Source organism: Ovis aries, chromosome 23, assembly GCF_016772045.2.
Source record: "Ovis aries strain OAR_USU_Benz2616 breed Rambouillet chromosome 23, ARS-UI_Ramb_v3.0, whole genome shotgun sequence".
NCBI lineage: Eukaryota > Metazoa > Chordata > Mammalia > Artiodactyla > Bovidae > Ovis > Ovis aries.
Genome location: NC_056076.1, coordinates 62,040,052 through 62,065,378, shown reverse-complemented (window position 1 = coordinate 62,065,378; position 25,327 = coordinate 62,040,052). Strand labels below are relative to the sequence as shown.

The window sequence follows — 25,327 nt, the reverse complement described above, 5'->3', positions numbered from 1 at the left end:
TTGTAATTCAATAATATTTTATTTTCAACAGCATAAAAGGAATTCAATACTGAGCCTTCAGAGCAAGAAGAAAGTTGAACCAATGTATTTACAAGGAAGCCGGTGGGGGTTTGGAGGGGTGGGGAAGGAGTTCTGCCGTCCTTCCAAATTCAAGCCTCCCAGCCACCCTCTTTCTGCAGTGAATTAACACTTGAGCTTGTGACACAGGTAACTTCTCAGAAACATCTTTGAAAACATACTATTGTTACCTGTTATCGACTAGCAATCCACAGTAACTGAACCCGTAGATGCTGAGAAACATATGCACTGAGGCAGCAGCAGCGTTTTCAGTTGCCCGCCCAACAGCATTAAGCTCCTCCCCCCATCCCACTAAATCGCAGCAAGGACGCAAGCCCCTGCAACTCCCTAGCATTCCTCTACTGCCTACTGTGAGAGTCCAGATGCATTTAAGTCCCTGGTGGTGAGACATCCACAAGCTTGAGTCAGTTAGTTTCCTGCCAGTGGTCTCTCGCCAACCCAGCAACAGGTGGGCATTCTATCAAAAGTGAAAGTGATTTTTTTTGTTAGGCTTAAATTATTTATTCTGCAGCAATCTGTTAAATCTTTTTCATTGCTGTTGTTGTTGACCTTCACTGAGATATACTTGACATAAAACATTGTACCAGTTTAAGGTGGACAATGTAATGATTGAATATTTGTAATATATTACAAAAGGACCACCGCAATAAAGTGAGTTAACACATCGATCGCCTCACCCACTTACAGCTTTGCATGAGTGTGGTGAGAACTCTTAAGATCTGCTGTCTTAGCAACTTTCAAATATAGGATACGGTGTTGTCAACTAGTGGATACCAAGGGGGGAAGTGGTGGGGTGGGAGGAATCAGGAGATTAGAACTGTCACATATAAACTGTGGGTAATATGTGCAGGACAGACAAGTGATGGGCATGCTGCCTGGCACGGAGAACTCTGCTTAACCCGCTGTGCTGCTCTAAGGCGGATTTTTATTGAGACCTGAACTTCCCACTGAGGTGCTGCCCCTTGGTTACCGCAGGTCCAACTCTCCAAAAGTCCACAAAGTTCTGAAAACAAAGTCCTTCCGTAAGCAGGAGACATGCCCATTTGGCAGCAAAGCCTGACATTTGGGGCTCCCCAGTGTCTTTGTTTGCTTTGTGCCAATAGTCCACATTTCATGGCAGAAATATTAAGGTGTTGATATTTATAGGGTGATGTTCCAGTTTCTGTCAGTGGAACTCCATAACATACAGTATATGCAACATATTATCTTTCTAAAATCCCCCCAAAGTCCGACTTTGAAGGAAATATTGGTCCCTTATGTTCAGCATAAGGAGCTGTGGATGTACTGCCCCCAAGTCTCATTCATGCCAGGAAAGCTTTGCAGCGCCCATGTCCCAGGAAAAAGAGGACATTTAGTACATTCTGCATCCCAGAGAGGGAAGGCTAAGCTTTGGTAATAAAAATTCTTTAGATCCTCCCTAGAGGAATTTTCTTTGAGAAAGACTGTGTTCCTGCCAATAACCCTGGATTGTCTGACAAATAATGAACACGAATTTTTTTCTCTAAGGTGATTCCTTAAAGCACCGTGTCTTCTAAGGGAGTGGGAGGGAAAATAAAAAACCCAAAAAAGGATTAGAAAAAAGGTCCACTGGGGTGTGCGGCGGTGGCTTCCTGACCCAGCAGTATTAACAATGTATTTATTCAGAAAATGGTTCTCTGGATGCAGAGTCGGCAGAGAGGCTGGGTGGACTTAGCCCGGGCTCCGCCACTTAAGGAGAACAGAACTTGCCAAAGAAAACGATGTTTCGAGTTTTGTTGTGCCTGATGATGTAAATAAAGGGGTGGTCGGCATTGAACTCATCCTTGTGCTGCAGGATCCGTGACCCTGGCACCTCTATGGAATCCCCACCATCTTCAGTTATTTCTAAGGACACTCTGTGAATGACATTTGAGAGGGCCACTCCCTTTGTCTCTGACATCCCAGAGAAATCAGAGGTATCCTCATTAAAGATGTTTTTCAGCCCTAAGTTTTCCAGACTAGCCTTGGGATCAATCATCTTTTCCACCTTAAATTTTGGAATGGACAGTTTGACTTTGGCGTTGGCCATCATGCTGGGATTTGTCCACTGCAAGAGCGTCTCTGAGTTGAGTTGTTTTTCCACCTGAAGGACAAAAAGCAGAGGAAATTATTTTTTTAATTTCCAACTGTAAAAGATCCTGCTCGATTAAAAGCATACAAGGTCCCTGAGGACCTGATTTGGAAGTAGTACAGATGGTCCATCAAAGACAGAACCGACTCTGCAGTTTAGGTATGTGATGAGGTTCTCTTAAAAATGGCCACCAAGCCGCCCAGCGTCATTCTCCCATCCACCTCATGACAGTGGTCCCTCCGCTCTGAAACTTATGAGAGCATTTCTTTTAATAGAGAGGATCTCTACAGAGACGAGTCCATGGTTTATGACGATGCATGGATAATGGTGACATAAATATGAAATTAGAAGACTGTTTACGCATTCTATTTACTGAAAGCTTACCTTAATTCCTCTACTAGGAAACCTAAAATATTCATGCCCTAGGCAGAGCATCAAATTTAATAAATTTAAGCTAAAGTTACCCTTTTCAAAATGAGAATTTGAACTGTCTAAGGTCATTCTTTAAGACCATAGGTGATGAATGCATCCATTTCAGTTGGTTATTTTTAAAATGAGAGTATGCAATGATGCATAAAATGATTTGGTCCTAAAATTCTTCATTGAGCAAGTCTTAAATTGCTCCTTGCCCTTGCAGTCTCTGCACTGGCTAGAGGAGAAATGCATGTTAAACAGAGAATAATATCTTGACTGTTACTACATGAGGCAGTCTGCACTGAAGTTACTTGTAAGAAACCTACAAAAATCAGGGAGATGACACGGTCACAAGCGGATCATCAGCTTGTTTTCTAATGGGGGAGGGAACCATTGGACTCTCTTGCTAATCTATGATAAGTATTCTTCATGGATACTGTTTCACTTAAAACAAATTATTAAGACCAAAGCTTCCCAGGTGGTGCAGTGGTTAAAGAACCCGCCTGCCAATGCAGGAGATACACGAGACGCCAGTTCAACGCCTGGGTCAGGAAGAGCCCCTGGAGAAGAAAACGGCGCCCACTCTAATATTCTTGCCCAAGAAATCCCATGGACAGAGGAACCTGCTGGGCTATAAAAAGGAGAGCGAAGAATGAGCGGAAGGAAAATGGAGACAGGAGTTATGACTCAGTTCATACAGTAGCAGATAAAACATGATGAGAACCAAAGCAGCAGGGAGGTTGAGACCAAGCTGGCCCACGCACCGCATCAGGGAGGAACTGAGCGGCCGGAAATAAAGAAGCGAATCCTAGGTTCCTCAAAGAGGCACAACCGGGGGCGCAGACGGCGGAGAATCCGCCCGCAATGCGGGAGGCCTGGGTTCGATCCCTGGGTGGGGGTGATCTGCTGGAGAAGGACACGGCAACCCACTCCAGCCTTCTTGCCTGGAGAATCCGCGGGCAGAGGAGCCTGCTGAGCCGCAGGCCATGCGGTCGTAAAGAGTGGGCACGCCTGAGTGACTGCAGGGCGCAGCGCAGCCTGCCGTTCGGACGTAAAGAGCGCAGGCTCCAAGCTCCTGGGCTCACACTCCGACTCTACGTCCCAGGCACGCGTTCGCGCCGCGCACCCAGCCCTCTGTGCCTGCGTCCCCTGGTGACCTCAGGACTCGGGGGAACAGCTTCTAACTCCTGCGACTGCCGTGAGAATCGGATGACCAGTGCGTGCGTGAACTTACAGTTCCTGGCGCACTGTAAGTACCACATAAATATTAGCTGTTTTAATATTGAGGAGGAAAACCCCCAAAGAACCCTGAAACCGTTGGAGCCCATTGGGCAAGGTTACCGGGCGCCCTCCGTCGGCCCCTCCAGGCCGCCCAGCGCCTCCTGGCGCCACTGCGCGTGCGCGCTGCATCCCGCCGCCCTCACCTGCTCCAGGCCCGTGGGCCCATCCTCCACGTCCTTGGGGAGCAGGATGAGCATGCTCAGGTGCTTGTTCTGAAAGGGAAGCTCTATGATCTTACAGTTGACACCGTCGATGTGGCCCATACAGAACGTGGCCTCCATGTTCATCATCTGCACTGGCTTGGTGTCTGTCTGTAAAAGGAGAAGAAATTTGCTCCGCCTGCTTTTCACACACACACACACACACACACACACACAATGTGTATATATACACACACACACAGCACATAAATTTGTTCCTAATATAGCTTCAAGTCGTCATGGCTTAAAGCGGCAGCAGGGGGATCCACACAGACAGACACAGTCCTGTCAAGAGTTTATGACTTCCTCTGAAAAGCCATTCATGTGCTTTATAACTACAGGAACTATACATGATATGATGCTGGATTTGCATATATAAAACTTTAAAAATAAGATGGACTGACTGGCAATACAAGCAAACATTAACTTAGGCTTTATAGATGCTTGTAGTTATGAGATCTTTCAACCACTGCTGGTGGAGCTCACTTGAAAGTCAACTCCAGCACACACCCGCATATCCATTTACGTAGCTTCTCCTCATAAAATGCCTATTACGGAGAAGTCAGCACATAGCAGGACAAAATCACACTCGCCTAGTCCTCCGTCTGCCTGTGAGTTCCGTCACCCCTCCCCACCCCCTCTTCTTGCTCCAATCTGATTAGACATGAGGACCTCGGGTTTCGGTCTCAGATGTGACATAAACAGATGCCGTGACATTCAGGGAATCACTGCAGCCTCCCTGGGTCTCAGTTTCTCTGTCAGCAGCATGAGGGAACTGGAGGCCTCAGGATGGCCATCCCTCTGGGGGGAAGGTGGGAGGCAGGAGTGCGGCGCTGCAGAGGGGAGGGGAGGGGGCTACGCAAGACAGGGCAACTCTGGCTACACTTTTCCTTTGAAATATCGGAAATGGCAAAATATAAAGATTTTACAAAGGTGTTTGTTGGTTCATTGGTTCTTGTTATATTATCCTCCATAATTTACTGTACACTTGAAATATTTCCTAATTTTAAAAATTAAGAATGATTACAAATAAAATTATCTCGAAGTCCTTTACAGCTCCTACCACACAGTCCTTCTCTCCAGGCAGCATCCCAGGCCTTTTTTCCTCTGTGTCCCCATTAATATCTGACCTTGTTGCCACAGAGGTGACTCATTTTCTAAAGAAAAATTAATTCACACTAGGGAGTAAAGACTGATAGCAATTTAGTCCAACTTATTGTCTGGGTTTATACCTCTCACGGGATATTTGCCTGTTAACTGAATTTCTTTGGGGGGAAATTTCAAACATCAAGTCTGCAGAAATAATAGGACAGTTCTTATCTGGCATCTTCAACAGTAAGCTGAACCTTACCCAGAGCTATTTTCAAGCCAACTAGACATTCCTTGTTCTACTGTTTCTATATATATCCATTTTAACACATCACGGTGTTAGAAATACGTGTGTAAGACTTTCCTGGTGGATAACAATCCACCTGCCAATGCAGAGGGCGCGGGTTAGATCCCTGGCCCAGGAAGACCCCACACACCGTGGAGCAACTGAGCCTTCATGCTGCATCTCCTGTGCCCCGGCCCTAGAGCCCGCGAACTACGGCTCCTGAGCCCGAGGACCCAGAGCCTGTGCTCCTCGGAGAGGAGCCCGCAGTGCAGGGACTGCACCCGGAGAAAGCCCGAGGGCCCAGAGCCTGTGCTCCACGGAGAGGAGCCCACAGTGCAGGGACTGCACCCGGAGAAAGCCCGAGGGCAGCACCAAAGACCCAGGACAACCGAAACTAACTAGACAGCAGCGTGTAAACGCCAAAAAAGGGGAAATGCTTCAGAAAAGAAGTGTGTGTGCACATAACAGTCCCCGCCTCTTCTGGACCACAGTCAGAGCAGGAGCCACGTCTGTACCTGGCCTATCCCAGCACAGAACAACTGCTCATTAAACCTTTGGTTGTTATTAAATAATTGAAGACTTTGCCTCTACATATAACGAAAAACAAAATTATGATTTTTAAAAAATATATCACTTTTGCAATTAACTGGTAATTCTTCCATTTCTTAAAGAAGATACAGATTTGTCTAAAAATCTCCATTAGTTTAGATTACTAATCGTTTCTGAATTCACAAAAACTGTGATCATCAAAAACTGTAATCCATTTCATTTTTCAGCACTGACTGTGGAAACAATAATCCCATTTTCTAAAATATAAATTAAGACATGTCTCTGAAAATAAGACTAAGTAACGACCATCCCAGAAAATGCAGAGTGCGCGTGTGTGTGCGTGTGTGCGTGTGCATGTGTGTGTAAGCATGTGTGTGCCTGTGTGGGTGCCTGTGTGTGTGTGCGTGTGTGTGTGTGTTCAGCTTTGTCAGAAGAGGCATTATACTAAACGTTTAATAATATAACTTCATTAGTTTAGTATAGCCCTTAAAAGACATGAGACGGAAGGGCATGGGAAAAGTTTTAGTAGCATCACCCGAAAGTTTAGGAGCTGACAAAAGCAACTCAAAGGAAAGATAATAACCTGTTCATTCAAAAGCAGGGTGTAGCCCCACACAGCCTTGAATAGTGTTTCATTTGATGAACCTCTGAGAGATCAATGGCATTTTAAATCCCTATTAATTCTCTTTCTAGAGTCCAAGACTCTGGGATGTTGATCTGACCTAGCTTTATGATTTAATAACAAGAATAAAGGAGCTGCACATGCCCTGCCCACCTCTGTAAAACACTCACTAACAAATGTAAAAACACAGACGTGAGCCTGATCAGCACAAGAGTTCGTGGTGAACTCACTCGCTATTGCAGGCTCCTGATGACTTTCTGGGCTGGCCCTGCAGCTGGTGTGAGAAGCACCATTAGCAACATCAGCTCAATGGACATGAGTCTGAGCAAAGCCCAGGAGATGTGAAGGGCAGGGAAGCCTGGTGCACTGCAGTCCACGGGGTTGCCAGGAGTCGGACGAATGAGCAGCTAAACAGCTGTGGGTTCTAGGAGAGACCTGAGAACTGGAGTCCATGACAGGGCTGTAGGGTAAATGAGCTCCTTCCACCATATTGCTGACTGATGAACAGTTCTGAATCTGTGTTCTTATCACAAGCCAGATCTCATCAAGCGAAACCAAATCGCACCATCGTATGAATGTCTGGAGTTTCCCAGGTCCTCTACCTGCTCTCAGGAGAGCAGTGAGCGGTCCTGAAGAGAGATCTTAGATCCTTGCCCAGGAATTAAACCTGGGTAACCCAGCTGAAAACCAAGAGTCCTAGCCGCTAAACCACCAGGGGCTACAGGCTAGAAGAAATGTAGGCCTGGCTCTTGCCCCTGTTTGAAAGCAAGAATGTTTCAAGGAGGCAAAAACTATAAAAACAGGTACAACGTTTATTATTAGAGACACACCACAATGTATGGGTGAGCAAACGGGAAAACAGTTTGTTTATCTTCCTCAGAAGCAGAGCAGAGATGCACACACAGAGAGAAAGGGTATCAGCCGCCTCTGCAGTGAGGGGGCGTCAGTGAGTCGGAAGCTAGGCAGAGACCCCCCCGGAGACGTCCTGAGTGAGGAGGTGACGCAAGTCACTCACGCGCGACAGTCCCCCTGCCCCCGTATTTGTTTCCCTTTGGCCAATCACCTTGTTTCTTTCTTCACACCTGACCCTCCCCAAGATCCATGCACATCCAGGGACCCTCCCCAAGATCCATGCACAACTTTTCTTCTAAAATGGATCCCACCGCAGAGGTCTATGGGTGTGTGTCCACACTTATAATGGGGTGAGGTCCCCTCCCTGTTCGACCCCCAAGAAGCCTCCCTGCATTCGTGCAGACAGGGAAGACTTCCTTGACCTCAGGAGTGGGTACCTTATCTCTCTGCTTTAGCAGAGCTCAGCTTTTGCCACTAGCTTTGTCCTTGGGAGTGTCTGGGGGAGAACAAAAGCTCAGCTTTACTCCACGTGACAAACACCAGGCATCCAGCCCAGAGGCCCACCGTCTCCCACCTCACAACAAAAGGGCCAGTTTTCCAGTCTTGGGTCTAGGACTTCATCACTCACTCAGCAGTATTGAAACTGTACTTCCCTGCAACGAAGGCTCGTGACTCTTCTCCATAATGACTCCCAGCCCTGGAGATGAGCAAGCTCTGCTTTCTCCTTCACGGTCAGCAAGCACCTCAAAGCACTTTCTAAATTAAAATATCAGAACCATGTACTCTACTGCTAACGGGTGAGAAATGAAATCACAGAGTTTATTAACCTGGAATAGGATTCCCAAATGGTTATGTTTCGTGATGATCCAAAGACCTCTGACGCTGGGATTTAATTTGTTTCTTTTCTTTTCCTTTCTTATTAATGACCCCAAACATCTATAGCTGTTTTCTGGTTGGTGATTTAGATTTAACCACTATGTTATAAGGCTGCCCTGGTGGCTCAGACGGTAAAGAGTCTGCCTGCCATGCAGGAGACCTGAGATCGACCCCTGGGTCAGGAAGAGCCCCTGGAGAAGGGAATGAAAACCCACTCCAGTCTTCTTGCCTGGAGAATCCCATGGACAGAGAAGCCTGGCGGGCTACAGCCCACGGGGTCACAAAACAGTTGGTCACAACTGAGCGACTAACCACACACTGTATTATAAGCTCTGTAAAATCTTACTCAGACCCTAAGGACATCCCAGAAAAAGAATGCGAGTCTCTGGATTATGGAGTTTTTCCTACACTCACCCCTGGCAGCTGTCCTGGGAAAAGATCACCTTTTGTGCCTTAATTGCCCTCATCAGAGTGAATCCCCAGGGTCCCTTGCGTGGCTGTAACTTTTTGGACCTGCAGCTGGGATCCTCTGTCTGCCCCATGCAGCCCACGTACCTTGTTGATTCTGAAAGGGCATTCTTTGGTTTCTGACTCAGGAAATTTCTTCATCCACTTTCCAACAAAGTAGGCAGCATTAACCACAAGGATTTTGGTCTGGTCATTCACACTGTTGTCAGCTAAAATGTTCTCAAAGTGGCCTGCAAACAATTTTAGGAAACCACAAATTGCACAGGGTTATTCTTCCAAACCACCTCTGATGTCCACACACAAGTCCACTCACTGGCTAGAGCCACACCTATAATGTGGCTTGGTACCCCGCCCATCTCATTTCAAAAGGATCCCTTCTCTCCTTCCATCCCACCACACCCAGCCTCTCCAACAGACCTGGGGAGGAGGGTGACAGGGAACAGGGCAGGAAGGAGGAAAGCACAGCCCCCGCCGTGGCGTCTCCACCGCGCTGAGGAAGGCCATGCCGGACACTAAGGCGCGGTGCCCTGCACGTCTCCCCCTTTACAGATGAGGAGGCTGAGACTCCCTGTTAAGTCCCTTGCCCAACATGATGCGTGAGCAATGGGGAATTCAGGATTCAAAGCCAGTTCTTTGTGACTCCAAAGCCAGTGCTCATGGGAAAAAAAAAAAAAAATGCCAGAAGCCTTATTTCCTACCCAGCCCTGCACTCAGCACTGTCACGTGTCCCATCTCACTTCCCTCGTGACGATCCTGGAGGGCAAAGGTCATCATCCCCATTTCACAGATGAGGACACTGAGGCTCAGAGAGGCCACGTGGCTCTCCAGGTTCACCCAGCTGTCAAGCACATTTGATGCCTGGACAGAGCTCTCCTCTTTACCCCAAGGCTCCCGCCCCTCCTCCTCAGACTGCCCTGTGGCCGGTGTGTCTGCCTCCAGGTCAGCCATAATCCCCACCAAGGGCTCAGAACAACTGCGACTGCCGCGGAGCTCAGCCCTCGACACACAGAACAGTTCGATGATGGCAAACCCTTAAAGTCTTTGCCTCTGATTAGCACTGATGTCTTTGCAAAAGATTTTTCTTTGCCTTAATCTCTTAGATCTTCGCACCCCGGCTCAGACCCCCTCCCTGGGCTGTGGCCAGGTGTGCAGGGGCCTGCACGGGTTTCATCGCCATCTTAAAATTCTCAATGGTTTTTATCCAAGGGCCCTGTGTTTTCATTCTGCACTGGGACCTGCAAATGTTGTAACCCATCCTGCCAGTTCTAGGTGATGGGCTGACTACGTAACAGCCTCACTGAAGAAGGAGGGAGCTGGTTAATGGTGGGGGGTGTGTGTGTGTTAGACGCTCAGGCGTGTCCAGCTCTTCGAGATTCCATGGACCGTAGCCCACCAGGCTCCCCCTCTGTCCCTGGGATTTCCCAGGGAAGAATACTGGAGTGAGGAGCCGTTTCCTTCTCTAGGGGATCTTCCTGACCCAGGGATCGGCGAACCAGGGTTTCCTGCACTGGAGGCCGATTCTTTACTGTCTGAGCCACCACGGAAGCTCAAGTGCATTGACTTAAATAAACCTCAAGCTTCTGATTTCAAATTCAGAAGTTTTTTCACTTAACTACCTTCTCCAGGAAAAAATTCAAACTTCTGAAGATTTTAAAACGGAGGCCGCTGGAGACGAAGTGCAACTTGTTAACAATTTTTAAAGCAAAACTTACACAGCAATTTAAAAGGGAGCTCTTCTTCAGGTATGCATTTTAAAATTGTGCCTAACCTAGTGTTACCTAGGCCAGATCTTTCTTTGTATACAAAGTCAAAGAAAGTTCATTTCAATAACAAATATACGTCAATGTGCACATCAGCGTGTGGGCATGCGATAGGCTTCCGCAGTGGTGGGGAAGCCGCCTACAGACGCAGGAGACGTGGGTTTGATCCCTGGGTTGACAAGGTCCCCTGGAGGAGAAAAATGGCAACTTACTCCACTATTCTTGTCTGGAAAATCCCATGGACAGAAGCTACAGTCCTGGCAGGCTACAGTTCATGGGGTTGCAAGAGTCAGATACAACTTAGCAACTAGACAACAAGTACCAATCAACAAGAGTCGGCCACAACTGAAGTGACTTAGCACACACACACACGGCCATGTGAAGCTTAAGTTAGGCAATATATGCTCCATTGTACAGTAAACTGAGACTCCATGTCCAAATCCCTTCATTAACAATGGCAGTGTCTGGGTTTAAATCTAGGCTTGAACGACTCCCAGCCCACGTCCTCCCCACCGCTGGGCCTGCGGTCACAGTGACGGCTCTGCCACTCCTGAGTCAGAGTGCCCAGGGGGCCACCTCACGGCGCTGGGCCTCTGCTGCGGAAACACGTCCCTCCCCAGGCTCCAGGGAGCGCAAAGCACCCGAAAACCCCGCGAGGCTCTGTGTCCCCCGCAGATCTCTCCTTGTGTCGGGGGCAGGGGGACGTGAACACCGACTGGCACCCAAATTCATCTTAGCTCCGATTCCTTCTTAGCAAGGAAGGCAACTCACAGAGAATTTTCATGGAGGCAGGAGCCAGGAAAGGGAGAGGCCTCAGAGAAGCGCTGAGCAAGAGGCAGGAGCTGTGCTGCTAGAGACCCGGGGCCTGGGCCGTCTAGAGGGTCGACCGGATGGAGGCTTGAGACAAGGCTCCCCCATGGTGGTCGTCTTGTTCCACTTTCTCAACACATCTTTTTGATGACCTAAGGCCTTTTGTCCTTTTTTCCTTAATAAATTTGTAGAATTCTGAGCTGAAAGTAGCTTGGAGGATAATCAGTTTGCATTCCAAGCCCTTCATTTCCTGATTGGAAAACCAGCCTCGGAAACTGCCCCAAGCTGTCCTTTGTTAGAGCCACATCTGGGGCTCCAGGAGGGCTTGCGGCAGCCCGTCTGGGAACATGACAAGGCAGACTAAACCGAAGCATCTGGAATTCCACCAACTCGTGACCGAGGCAGGAGACACCCAGAAACCCGCGTGGTTGAAATGGCTTGGTGCACAAGAATTCGGCTCGTGTACTGAAAACATTCAAAGAACCCTCCAGATGTTCAATTTTATACTTAGCAGACTCATGAGAAGACACCGTCAATTTACTTAGTGATTTATAGCAGGATAAGTAAAGGATACTTGCCATCTGTGAGTTCCTTAATTGAGTTGTTGATCTGACCTTTCGTTTCTTCCAATTTATCTTTAAAATCAACAGTCTCCATCTCTTTTGCATAGGGTCTCTTGGTGGAGCTGATGAACTCCTAAAAAACATCCAGTTCATAAAATCACAAAGTCCTTAAAGTCTGAAGTCAAACCATTGTGCCCTTACACAATTCCAGCACAAGGACTTCTAAATGTCTATTACTATGGATGCCCTTTCAAAATCTGTAACGTAATATAAATGGAAACTTCGTGTAAAAATCAATGAATTTTCTTTGTATTGCTTCATTTGTTCAGTTCTAAGACAATACGAGCATTAAATGCCTCCATCCGTTTCTTTCTTTGGGGAGAAAAGAAACATTGCGGTAAAGGCGACAACAATTATATGAATTCCAATTTCAGAAATGCAAAAGTGTACATGTATATACGATGTTTTAGGATGGAAGAAATGCACGGAAAAGGGGACTCTACGAGAAGAAAAATCTAACCCCCACTGAAATAAAGATTATGAAGATGCTTGCTGCTCAAAGTCGGGTCCAAGGACCAAGATGGGCAGTGTCACCTGGGACCTTGTTAAAAGCGCAGAATCTCAGGACTTCCCTGGTGGTCCAGCAGCTAAGACTCCACGCTCCCCGTGCAGAGGGTCTGGGTTCAGTCCCTGGTCAGGGAACTGGGCTGACATGCAGCAACTAAGGCCCAGCGCAGCCAAGTAAATTTTTAAATATTTAGGGAAAAACGCAGAATCTCAGGCCCCACCCTAGACCTACTGAATCAGAATCTGAATTTTTAACAAGATTCCCAGATGACTCACCTGCACATTAAAGTCTGAAACAGCGCTGCAAAGAACAGAGCAGTGTTTCTAATTACAATGCTTCTTAAAAACGCAAAAGCCTAAACCCCATCCCTGCTGATCTTGATTCAAGTGACCCAAAGCCCAGGATACACATTTTCAACACCAGGCAGTTGTGACGCAATTGGCCCTCCACAGACCACACTTGTGTGCACTGTTACTAGTGAATCTGTAGATGACATACAACCCGCAGAAGCGATGGAAAGCACTCTTTTAAAAAAATTGCTTGCAACTCCTGGTTTGAAATAATTCGAAACGTTGAATGGAAGTTCAACCAAACTAAACACAGACTGATTAAATGCCATGCCACTTCACTTCTGAGTACAGGACTCCCTGGATTTTTTCCAGAGCAGTCAGAGCCTTAGCCAGTTGGATTCTGTTCATTGCAACCCAACCTTGGGACTAAGAGTTGCCATTTACTGACAGAGCTTAGAACATTCCAGAGACCTTGGGAGAGGAAGGGCCTCCACTGTCTTCGCTGCCAGCAGCAGAATGTGTTTAAGCATCCTTAAGGACCAGGGAGGTTTTAAATGTTTTCATTCTCGGGCCCCAACTCACATCTCAATATTTCTTTAATTCCCCAAGGTTATTTTGGGAGAAGGCTGTGTGTGTGTGTCTTTAAGCAACAAAAAGAAACTCTCAACAGTATCTAGCGATCTACATCCCCAGAAGATCCTTGCCAGAATAACAAACACTTACCTGAAGACAGGAAAACTAGGGCAAAATATTTAACTGGGAGTCAAGAGTCGGAAAGCTTGAAATTCTGACCATCCAAACACAAACTGAACTCGATATTACTAAAGTAGAGAATGAGCATCTCTGTAGTTGAGGAAGTTGGCTACGTGTTTCAAGTGGAGATTTTTAAAATGTTATGATACACTCTGGATCAAATTTAAGGATATTTCAGTGCTCTTTATATGATTCCTCCAAGAAACAGCTAGAATTACCACCACAGCCTTGTATGGATACCCACCTGACCAGCCTGGTAAAACAAACAAAACTAGTCCATGGCTGATGAAACTGTCACCTCACACAATTATTATTTTTCTTACTGATTTTGGGAAACATCAGCAGAACACTGTGTGCATGGACAGCAAGGTAAAGAGCCTAAAGTCTCCCCAGGTCGCCTGCCCTGACGCCGAAGGGGAAAGAGGCTTAAACTACGGGCTGCCTTACATCTACAGAGATGCATTTGTTAGAGAGTTAATAACCCCGTTTTCCACCTCTCTCAGTGAGGAAGCTAAGCTGAAGGGTAGGGTGTGTGGGTGTTTGAGAGGGAAAAGGAAGCTCATGGCTCCTCTGTATTGTAAGTTAAAATATGTGACTGCAATTGATTCCCACTGTATTCAGCCTCTCCCCTGGGATTAGTTTATTTTAAATAAACCATAAATGAGCATCTAGAAAAAGTCGTTGGTCTAACCATGAGAAAATGTTACCCCTGGTAAACAGCTGAATCTTACTAATTCCATAGAGCCACTTACTGTAGAAAGATTCAGAGATTTTTCTACGTAGAGCCGTTTGATTAATTTCAGGGAGTAAAAGGAACTCAGCTTGTTGACATCCGATGTTACTGTTTGAAATCCAAAGGGCACATCTTTGACATTTTCAAAATGAAGGACCTGTGAAGAAAAAAATCCCCATCACCCATGAAGCGCTGCCTGCTCCCTGGCAGTGGACACACAGCGATGGCCAGCCTCCTGGGGACGGGGCCTGACCGTCTGACACAGACCACGTGCTCTGCGATTCCCAGAGAGCATGGCTGCTCAACCTTAGCGCTGCTGGCAGTTCAGACGGGGTAGTTCTAGGGGGAGGGGCGCAGGGGGCAGTGCTAGGGCACCCCGACACCCCGGACGCCAGTGGCATGCCTTCTTCCACCGTGGCGACAGAGGTGCCCCCGGTCATCGCTGAGTGTCCCTGAGAGGGTGAGAGGGAAGGGGCAGACTGTCCCCAGCTGAGAAACACCGGCATAAAGGTACTCGTCTCTTGCTTTAACTACAAGGAAAATTTGCCCTTTCTTCAGAATGATGCCTCCATGCTTTTCTCCAAACTTGGAAAAGATGCAAGTAGGTTAAAATTTCTACCCAGTGCAGAGACAAGAAGAGAGAAATTAATGCCAAGAGACAATCACCAGGCAAGTGTCAGATTCCAGGGTACAGGTGTCTCCAGAGTTCCTGCGGTGTCCTAACTAGTGCCAAATGCGCTGATGGCATCATTTAAGGTAGGCAGCTCCGTGCCATCTATGGCCTACGGGTTAGTAGTCCCGCCTTTCATCCCAGCCTGTACCTACTGGAAATGTCCTGCCCAACTCTCAGAACTTCACTCTTGCTCTGCAAAATGGGCTGACAACACCTAGCTGTCTAAATTGCTGTGAGGGTTACAGACACTATCTGTAAATCATCTAAAATATTATATGGATTCAAAATGTTAATAGTTATTTTTATAGTAATAAGCCACTTAAAACCAGGATGCTATTTCCTGGAAGGCTTAAAACCTTTTATTTTATCCCTAACTTTTTGGTTCCAACCAATAACCCAGCATCTTCTCGGCTCCATGGTGCCCAGAACATGACATCAGGATCAGGTGCTTCTCTCCCCATCCTGACCTGATGCCACGCCTCGGGTGACGTCACTTATGGGCACGCTGCACCCGTGAGTCACACAGCCTCGGCCCTGCAGGGTCGAAGTGGCTGGTCCAAAGTGGTACATGACTGTCACGCCTACTGAACAGCAAACAGACCAGAAAGTTAAAGAACCCAGGTAACCGCTGTAGGAGCACAATAGCACGCGCAGAAAGGGCCTTTGCTCTCGCCCAGGAGCAGGCGCAGGGCCAGAAGTGCTCTCTCCCGTCTCTTCTCTAATGGCAGGTGAGGGATGAGGAGAGGGAGGTGGGGCGGGGCTGGTGCGGTGGGAGAAAGAGAGATGAAGAGACGAAGCTCCTCTCCCCACAAAGGAACTTTCCTCTTCAAGTCCCACTCAATCTCCAGCGTAAATTCTCCACTGAAATAAGCATGGATACATTCTATCTATCCAGTAGGGAAGGGATATAGAACAGGGCAGAATATACTATAGATTAAAATATAGTGGAGCCTGCATGTTAATATAAAGCATGATGCTATAAATAAATTCTGTGCGTAAGACAGAGGGTATAGACATACACTCTTCCTGGTTGGGGTATTTGCAGTGGAACATTAACAAAGATCCTTTTGATTGACACTTACATTCTAACAGGTAGAAAGATGTCACATGACTTGTCAAAGGCCACTCGTTCGTGGAAATGCTTCTGATTGTCTAGTTAATCCCCGGGTTCTCCCTCACAACACAGTGCCTGTTCTAAACGTGGGTTGCAGGCCAGACTTATGAGCTTTCACATTTAAAAAGTAAATTGAGAGAGCGCTAAAAGTGGGAAAATACTCAGCCCTGAGCAAACCTGACCACAGAGCCTCACTGCCTTTCCCCAGACACCACCGGTGCGTCTTGATTACTCTTTCCTACTCAAAGCAGAGGCAAGCTACGGGCCTTACCTGTCCAATTTCATCTGCTGTGTCCCCTTTGGCACCGACTTGAGCAAGTGACAGAGAGGTGGACAGACAGATAGGAGAGAAGAGGATGTTGTCCGCCGGCTCCTTTTCACACAGCTGTTTGTACAGGTCGACTGCAAAAGCAGAATTCGCCAGTCGCAGGGCCTCCATTGTGGGCCTGGAACAAAGGACAAGAGAGAGGTTATTTCCAAAGCATCTTTCGAGTGTCCTCGACTGCATCCGGCCAACTCAGTAAGAATCCAAGTCAAAGCCATGGGCTAGGGCGGAAGAGAGGCAGGGCCCTCCGGTAAATGTGAACCTAAAGCCAGCGGTGATGAAGCTCCTGCCTGCACGGCCTGAGGTCTGAGTGTCCAGATGCGAGGCCCTCTCTCGGGACAGCTCTGCCCTGAACCTCTGAATCCAGGCCCACTCGGCTACAATGACCACTGTCTGTCAGGAGTGGGATTAGTGTAACTAATTAGATTAACTGTCAGTCGGTACACCTCTTCTCTGCATGTAGTCAGGACAATCGTCAACACTGATGAAAATCAGTTTATTTATCTATATTGTTTCAATTAGGATTTAGGTTAAACCATATAAAACTGAATTTTTTGTAGATTTCAAAAACAGTCAAGTCACAGCAGTTCTGTGTGATTTCAGTTAAAGAGAGAGAAGGCAGCTTCAGCTAAAAATATGGAGCCCAGGGCTCAGTGGTAAAGAATCTGCCTGCAGTGAAGCAGACCCAGGTTCAGTCCCTGGGTCGGGAAGATCCCCTGGAGAAGGGGATGGCCACCCTCTCCAGCGTTCTTGCCTGGAGAATCCCATGGACAGAGGAGCCTGATGGGCTGCCGTCCACGGGGTCTCCGAAAGAGTCGGACGAGACTGAGCGACTCAGCGACAGAAGTGGTGACCGCAGCAGTGGCCTCCTCTGGTCTCGCCTGAGAACCTCATTGCTCTGAAGCCGAGCTTCCCCACAGATCCCCTGGCAACCCGAAGGTCCTTTCACGGGGTCCATGAGGTTGAAACTATTTTCATAATAGTGCTTAGACACCACTTCCTTTCACTCTTACTCTCTCACAAATGCACAGTGGAGTTTTCCAGAGACTGTGTAGTCGCTCAGTCGTCTATGAAGCCAAATGTTAGAGAGATTTGCAGAAACGAAAAATGATGTTACTCTTCTCTTTGTATTATTTCACTTTAGAAAAGTTATTTTTCATAAAAGTATGTTATCCATGGTACTATGTAATGGTTCCATTATTGTTAATGCGTTTTTCAGAATTTTTTCAGCTTTAATTTCTAACATATCAATAGATATAAGCAACATTAAAAAAAAAAAAAAACCTCTTTGGGATTCTCAGTTATTTTCAGGACTGTAAGGGATCTGGAGGTTAAAGTTTGACAACCACTGTGCTACTGGAAGGTCTGTCTGTCTAGTCCTAGAGCAGCAGATACTGCCTGATGAAGCCTGAAGGCTCCCGGGTAAACCCAGCGGCCAGGGCATAGTCCCTTCTAGAAGCCAAGCTGAGCTGCATGAGCCCCTCAGCTCTGCCTGACCCCAGGATGGCACGTAAGGGGCATCATTACCCGTGGATGGCCGTCCCACGGGTCGAGGTTTGAAGCATTCCCCCAAGGCACTCGAGCACTGTGCAGCCGCGTATTCAGACAGCAAGAGCGAGCACGACATTGACGGTCCTTGGGTAGGAAGCGCTCCCTGGCCGCAGACGAAGCATCGCCGCTCGAGACAGAGGGCTTCCGTCAGTCAGGAGCCAAGGACGCGTTAGGGCCGAGTGCATGAACAGGATCTCAACTGTGCACCTTATCCCTGAACAGAGTTTCAAAATGCCAAGGCAAGAGACCAAGATCAAGGAGCGTGCCCCAGGTCTCCACACAGTCCTTCAGAATTCTCCCTTTCATGAGACATGTGGCTTGTGTATAGGGCAGACCTCAAAAGATCATAATGAGTCTCAGTCATAAGTTTATTAGCAAAAAGAAACACTTTTCTGTTGCCCCGTTCATGCTCACTGATCTTCTCCAGTGACTGCTTTCTCCCATGTCCGATAAGTACAGCCAAGCGACCTCAGGGTTTCCATTATGAACCTATGATAAGGTAACTGGGGCTTCCCTGGAGATCCAGGGACTGAGATTCTGAGCTCCCAGCGCAGGGGCCCAGGTTTGGTCTCCGGTCAGGGATTTAGATCCCACGTACGGCAAGTGAGACCAACCACAGCCAAATAAATAAATAAAAATAGACATTAAAAACATTAAAAAAAAAAAAAAAGATAACCTGAAGTCAGGCCAGGGACCTTACATTTCTTTAAGGCCTAGTACCTTACTCTCTCTCCTCTGGGGAGGGCGGGGGCCGTGAAAGGAGAGTGAACTCTCGGGGGAAGAGGACCCCCAGGAGGAGGGCAGAGGGCAGTGAGATGCACAGAAGCACGCGTCCCTCACAGGGAAATTTAAAGGTCTGGGGAATCCCAAACTTTCAGGACAAGAAGCCCGGCTTTTTCCAGCAGCGAATTTAACAATAATACTGAGCTTATCTGTGACTAAAATTCAACAGGAGCTATTTCTCCCCAAATAGAAAAGGCTATTTCTCCCCAAATAGAAAAGGCTATTTCTCCACCCAGTAGAGGAACCTAAACCCAAATGCCTGCAAGCTTCTCAAACAACTGAAGCCCTAACCACACAACAGGAAAACACACCAACTGCTCGCGTTTGTTAGGACATGCCTGTTTCTTCCAGGCGTATATTTCCAACCAGCTAAGAGAAGAAGCCGAATAATTTTGCATCATTTCTAACAAACTTTAAAGCTTGATGTCTTTTGTGTGTTTAAAGCCTTGGAGTAATCTGCTGAGGAAGTTTGACTGCAAACATCTAAGTGCGGATCCCACAAGTGGATCAAAGGGTGAGGACCAAAGCATCTTTCATTCATTCATTATAACATTATGAGAATATTTCATCCAAATGGCTCTAAGTGAATACAAGATCATGGTGGCTTTAAGCACAGTTAGTTACACAACATAGTTAACACTGTGTTGCAATCCAAGGCTTAGATTCAGTCCCTGCTGGAGAATGTAAATCAGGACACACTTAACATCTAAGCTGGCCACAGAGACAAGTAATCAGTCAAGTGTTGCCTGGCAAATCTGATCAGTTGCTTGATAATTAGCTCGAAGTGACCTAAAAACACTGTAAAGCTTCCTGGTCTGAGATAGTTCAAGGGAAGAATTTGGCTACAGACAACGGCTACCTCCTTGTGCTGCAAGTTGAAGCGTTTCAACAAATCTTGGCAACTTTAGCAAAGCATGCACAAGAAAATGGGTCAGGTTCCTAAGCAGACCATCTTGCAAGAGCAAATGCTGTGAAAATTAGAACTACCATACGGCCCAGCAATCACAGTACTGGGCATATACCCTGAGAAAACCATAGTTCAAAAGCGGACATGTACTCCAATGTCCATTGCAGCACTATTTATTAACACAATAGCCAGGACATGGAAGCAACTTAGAAGTCTATCAACAGATGAAAGGGTAAAGAGGATGCGGTACACATATACCATGGAATATCACTACTCAGCCACAAAAAGGAACAAAACTGAATCACTTTAGACGTGTGGATGGACCCAGAGTCTGTCATACAGACTGAAGCAAGTCAGAAAGAGAAAAACAAGTACCGCATACTAACGCATGTGTGTGAAATCATGATGGCGAAATCTAGATTCATCTGGTACAAACCAATCTAGTTCCAGGCGGGAATAGACATACAAACGGAGAACAATGTGTGGACCAGGGTGCTGGGGGGCAGGCAGGATGAGCTGGGAGATTAAGCTTGACGTAGGCACACTACCATGGATAGAATGGATAGGTCAGAACCTGCTGAATCACACTGGGAGCTCAGCCTGGGGCTCTGAGGGATCCAGAGGGCTGGGACTGGGGGAGAGGGATGGGAGGGAGGCCCAAGAGGGAGGCGATATGCACAGCAGAAACTTATACAACTTTGTAAAGCAACTATACTCCAGAAAAAAATAAATAAAAACATCAAACCAAAAAGAAAATTATGGATACAAGAATAGAGATTAGCAATTCCTACACGGTAAATTTACATATCGAATGACCTGGTCAGAGTGCTAAAGTCTCTGCAGAGTCTTCATTTTGTTATTCCATTATTACAGAGATAATGTCTTTCATTTTCATGAAAACCTAATGATTAGAACAAGGAGAATTTCATTCACAGTTTCAACATGGAAGACACGACATCCTCTAGTCACTTAAAAGTTTAAAAGACACTTTTATTTTAATCAGAGAAACGTGAGAGAGGAGTTAAAGTAGTAATGCAAATGCAATAAGCAACAGAAAGCTCTAGGAACATCATTGCGAAGCTGCTGTCTTGTTTTTATTATTTGCAATACGTCCTAAAGTCATGGACGTTTAAAGGCAGACAAGGTCCTGGTTTGGATCTAATCTGGCCCCACCTCTTCATTTTAAAGGTGAGGGAAGGGAGGGACACAGAGATGGAGCGACTCTCCCAGGCCACCCACGCGGGGAGTGAGAGTGGTCAGACCAGACCCGGCACTTACTTCTGAGCTCCTGGTTCCCAGCCACACCTATCACCTTCCTTCTCAGTCATTGTGTCTTTGCTGGCATTTGCTCGCTCAGGAGCCTTTAGAGTTCCAAAAACCCTCCATGTCTTGGATTACCCCTTTAGAGACATCAAGATACCTTACATGTTTTCTTCTTTTTTTTTACTTACATGATTTCTTTCTTTTTTATCAAAACAAAAGTCCCCCCCCCCCGATTTTCCTACTGGAAGAAACTCTTGTTCTCTACCATTAGTGTTGAAACTATCGACATTACACCGCTTTCATTTAATAATTTCAACTGAGCACCTAGCAGGGTGTGTCAGCACCGCACTAGACATGAGTAATTCAGGTTTCTGCCTCCGAAGAGCTGACACCTAATGGCACGATGCGTCTGCAGGCGCGATGGGTGTTTTGACAGGGGGCACAAGTTACCACGCAGCTCTTAGGCGAGATGGTGCACTCCTAGTAGAAATCTCAGCGAGGCCTCCTCAGAGACAGCGACATCTGCTAAGGCACACTAAAGGGGGTCCTGAGGAACAAGGAGGAGCGAGCCATGCTCCCAGGCGGATCAGAGAGAACTGAGTTTAGAGACGGCAGTGAAAGGGGTCCTGAACCAACGGAGACGCGCACACTGGGGTGTGAGGACAGGCAGGGGACTCGCTCCTCAGACTCACAGCTGCTCATAGGCCCCTGCACGATTTCTAACACTTCTGATGCATCTAAGCCAATATTCCCCCAGACTTCTCATCTGTAGACCATCTGGGTGAGATAAAGGTCCTTTGGTGGAGACAGGCCTTAGGCAACGCTTGAGAAATTTTGCCTGTTGGAACAACTATAATGGAATGTCTAGAAACACAGTATCAGGACTTCCCTGGTTGTCCCGTGGTTAAGACTCCGAGCTCCCAAGGCAGGGACACAGGTTCGATTCCCACGCGGGGAACTAAGATCCCATATGCCACACAGTGTGGCTAAAAATACATAAAAAATAAACACATGGTCTCTGCTTTTTGCTTTCCAACCTCACAAGGAAAGAACTCAGAGAAAGAAAACTAAGAAAACAGGAGGTCTCCCAGCTTCTTCCGTGTGAAAGAATAGTGTGAGTCTGAATGAAACGAGTAAGTAACCTGAAAAGCGCTTGTTAGCGGGAAAGAACGTGACTCTCAGTGGTAAGGTCGAATGCTTGATTTCCGACGGAGAGGAGCCTCTGCTTCTCGCAGATATCCTGAACCATCACACTTGCTCCCACCTGCTTAGAAGCCTGATCTTTACCGTCAAGCCATCTGTCTGCTGCCTAACCATAAACAAGAGCCAGACTCTCCACATCAGGTCAACCAAGACTGCAGAGACTTCACACCCTCAAACTGAACCCGCAGACCAGAAGGACCAAAGTGGCAGAGCTCAGGTGCTAGGAAGCAAAGGTATAAACTTGCCAACTCATATGGAGAATCCTTTCTTCAGACAAGCTTCCGTCTCTAGGCCCAGCCAGGAACCTATCAAACACTTACATATACTGGCGGGACCAAGGTTTGGAGGCACCCAGCTCTACTCAAGCCCTCTTCCGTGATGTGGGGGTGGCAGAGCTGTTAAGAAAATTCCTGGTGGGAAACTCCCTGGCTGCCCAGTGGTTAAGACTCTGCACTTCCAATACAAGGGCCATGGGTTCAACCCTGCTCTGGAAACGAAAATCCCACACGCCAAAGGGCGCGGCCAAAAAATGAAAAGAAAATTCATGGTGACCTGGAAGAGACCTCGAGCTGTGAGCCTGACGGTTTGGATTCCACTTCGTCCTGCCCTGTATCGGCTGAGGGACCCACAAGACAGGGGATGGGGACCCGAAGGGTGTGTCAGAGCCCCCCGTTCTGTTCATCTGAGCCTGACCTGATTAGGAGCCTAGAGAACAGCCTGGCCTGTTAACCGCTCTTTAGTGTGAGTGACAGGCTTGAAGAAAACCATCAACACAGTAGCTTCCCTGAGGAAGAAACTAGGAGCCAACCTGTTCAAAAAGTCGCCCAGGAACACACGCTGGAAATATGTGATTCGCTTCAAGTATCTTGAAACCCAGATAGGGAGAGAGACTACTTCCAGCCCTGAAGAACGCAGGTGCAAATAAACGGACAGCAACTGGATGCTTTAAAATGTGCAGAAGAGCGATTCCGAAGTCTGAACCTCCCCGCTCAGCGCCAGCCAGGAAGGCGCCCGGACGCTCCCGTGCGTCTCCGCTTCCTCAGGTTAGGGCGCCACACCCTCTCTGGAACCAGCGCCTCAAAACAGTCTGAGCTCCAAAGCAGGGCTGAAAACGTCCTCTGAGATAACTCTCCCCCGTAGGTCACTCTTCCCCGCCCGCTCCCCTCTCCATATACACCAAACCTCCCGGCCCTGCCGTTTCTGCATATTCTGACCTTGTACGTGGCATGCCTGGCTCCCAAAGGACCGGGCGCAGCAAACGCTGCCCTTGCAGGGACGATGGCCACGCGCAGCCGAAAGACGCGGTTCTGCCCCCTCTGCACCATTGCAAATCATCTCAAAGTGTTATTTTCTTTTAAGACTTGCCCAAAACAGGGACACCACCAAGCCCTGCTACCTGCGCTTTGCTTACCTGAAGGTACAGCACGGTCGGGAAAAGTAAAGCCAGATGCAGACAGACCTGGGCGTGAGAGGAGCTCTGCCGGGCAGGAGCGGCTCACCTGAACTCACCCGCGGCCACGCCCACCGGGCGCGCCCCGCCCCCTGGGGCCCGCCCACCGGAGTCCCGACGCGACTGGGGCCCCGCCCACCGGGCCCCGCCACGCCCCCTGGGGCCACGCCACGCCCTTGGGGCCCGCCCACTTCTGCGCCAGCTCTTCTGGCTCCCGCCTCTTGGCAGCTTGTCCACGATTGAAAAGAATGATTCAGACTGAAGTTGCTGTTGTCTGCACAACTTCTGAAGGCCTCCAACGTGCTCAGGCAGGACGGGACTGTCGGCGGATCCTCCCTGAGGCTAACATGCATACACACAGAAGGGCTACCCTAGCAGGCCACGTGGGGCCGGAAGGTGACATTACATAAAATAGAAGGAATATGTGATGGTCCTGACAATTCATACTCTTCAAATACGGTGGTGCCGCAGAAAGTACTCTCACCTCCATAGCTCGTTCTGCTAGATGCCAGAAAAGAGAAAAGTGATCACAGACAAAACAGACTCTGTAAATACATGCTACTCAGCAAAATTTGTAATACCAGATTGGGAGAAATTGTTGACGGGCCTCCCGATGAAATATGGCGATTAGGAGTACCCAGCTTTGCTCGAAAATCTCTTTGTGTCTTCCAGAGTGTTCTTGCTTTCCGGCAGCTCCTTTTGCTGGGAGCTACTCCCTTCCTAACTGAATCTGTTCTCAGGAAAGGACCTAAATCTGAGCCAATTACTTATCTGCTATGCCCATTTAATGTTCTCTGTTGCTCATTTACCACGTTATCTCATAATCATCTATTTTATTGTACGATCTCCTCTATCTCACTATGAGAATCTTGAAGTAAGCCTCACTCATTTTTGTAATGCCAGCACTTGGTATGGTCTTGATAGCTGTGCAGCCAACTAATGCTTATTGGCTGTATGAATGAGAGTGACTAAGAGTGACTAATAGCTTCCCTTCTCCCCATGCCTTGGGTGTTTTATTATGAACCAGGTCAAAGTCATAAACTAAATGAGTTGAACTCTGAAAGTAGAATTTCAGGCATCAGGGGAACTAGTAGAGGCAAGAAGGTCATTAGAGAGTGATGTTGGCCAGCTACCCCTGGAAAATGACACCGTTGAGCTGTAGTGGGGAAATGTGGGTTTAAGAGTCAAATCATAAATTTGGAAAATGACTCTACCTTACCATTCATTGTCTGAGAAACCTTAGGGAAAGTGCTTAATCTCGTTAGCCTCAGTTTCCTCATCTGTAAAATGAGACACATGGCATATGAACAGACGGTAAACAAGAAGTGTCTGGCGCAGAGCTGGGGATCAGCGCTGGTGATCAGCGCGGGTGATCAGCGCGGGTGATCAGCGCAGGTGATCAGCACTTTGCCTATTTATTAGTCAGGCTCGGTCTCGGGGAATAATCATAATGACCACAAGGCTGGTGCAGGATATTCACAGTTCGGCTACTGCGACAGTTTACCAAAAGCACCTGCAGCCTGCTTGCTCTGTTGTTGTTCTTTAGTCGCTCAGTTGTGTCCAGCTGTTCGTGACCCCATGAACTATAGCCCACCAGGCTCCTCTGTCCATGGGATTTCCCAGGGAAGAATACTGGAGTGAGTTGCCATTCCCTTCTCCAAGGGATCTTCCCAACCCAGGGATCAAACCCATGTCTCCTTCATTGGCAGGCATGTTTTTTATCACTGAACCACCAGGGAAGCCCCCCTGCTTGCTACTGTGACCCAAAGGTTTCAAG

At 47.6% G+C, this 25,327-nt stretch overlaps 1 protein-coding gene across 1 annotated transcript; it reads right to left on the bottom strand.

Moving 5' to 3' along the window:
• Positions 1-23,579, bottom strand: SERPINB5 (serpin family B member 5). The gene is made up of 7 exons (XM_004020573.6): positions 23,512-23,579; positions 16,340-16,514; positions 14,301-14,438; positions 11,953-12,070; positions 8,892-9,034; positions 4,006-4,173; positions 1-2,179 (listed from the first exon to the last, which is right to left on the bottom strand). The coding sequence occupies exons 2-7, from the start codon at positions 16,505-16,507 to the stop codon at positions 1,787-1,789; spliced, it is 1,128 nt and encodes a 375-aa protein (XP_004020622.1). The 5' UTR covers positions 16,508-16,514; positions 23,512-23,579; the 3' UTR covers positions 1-1,786.
• Positions 23,580-25,327: the final 1,748 nt, after the last annotated feature.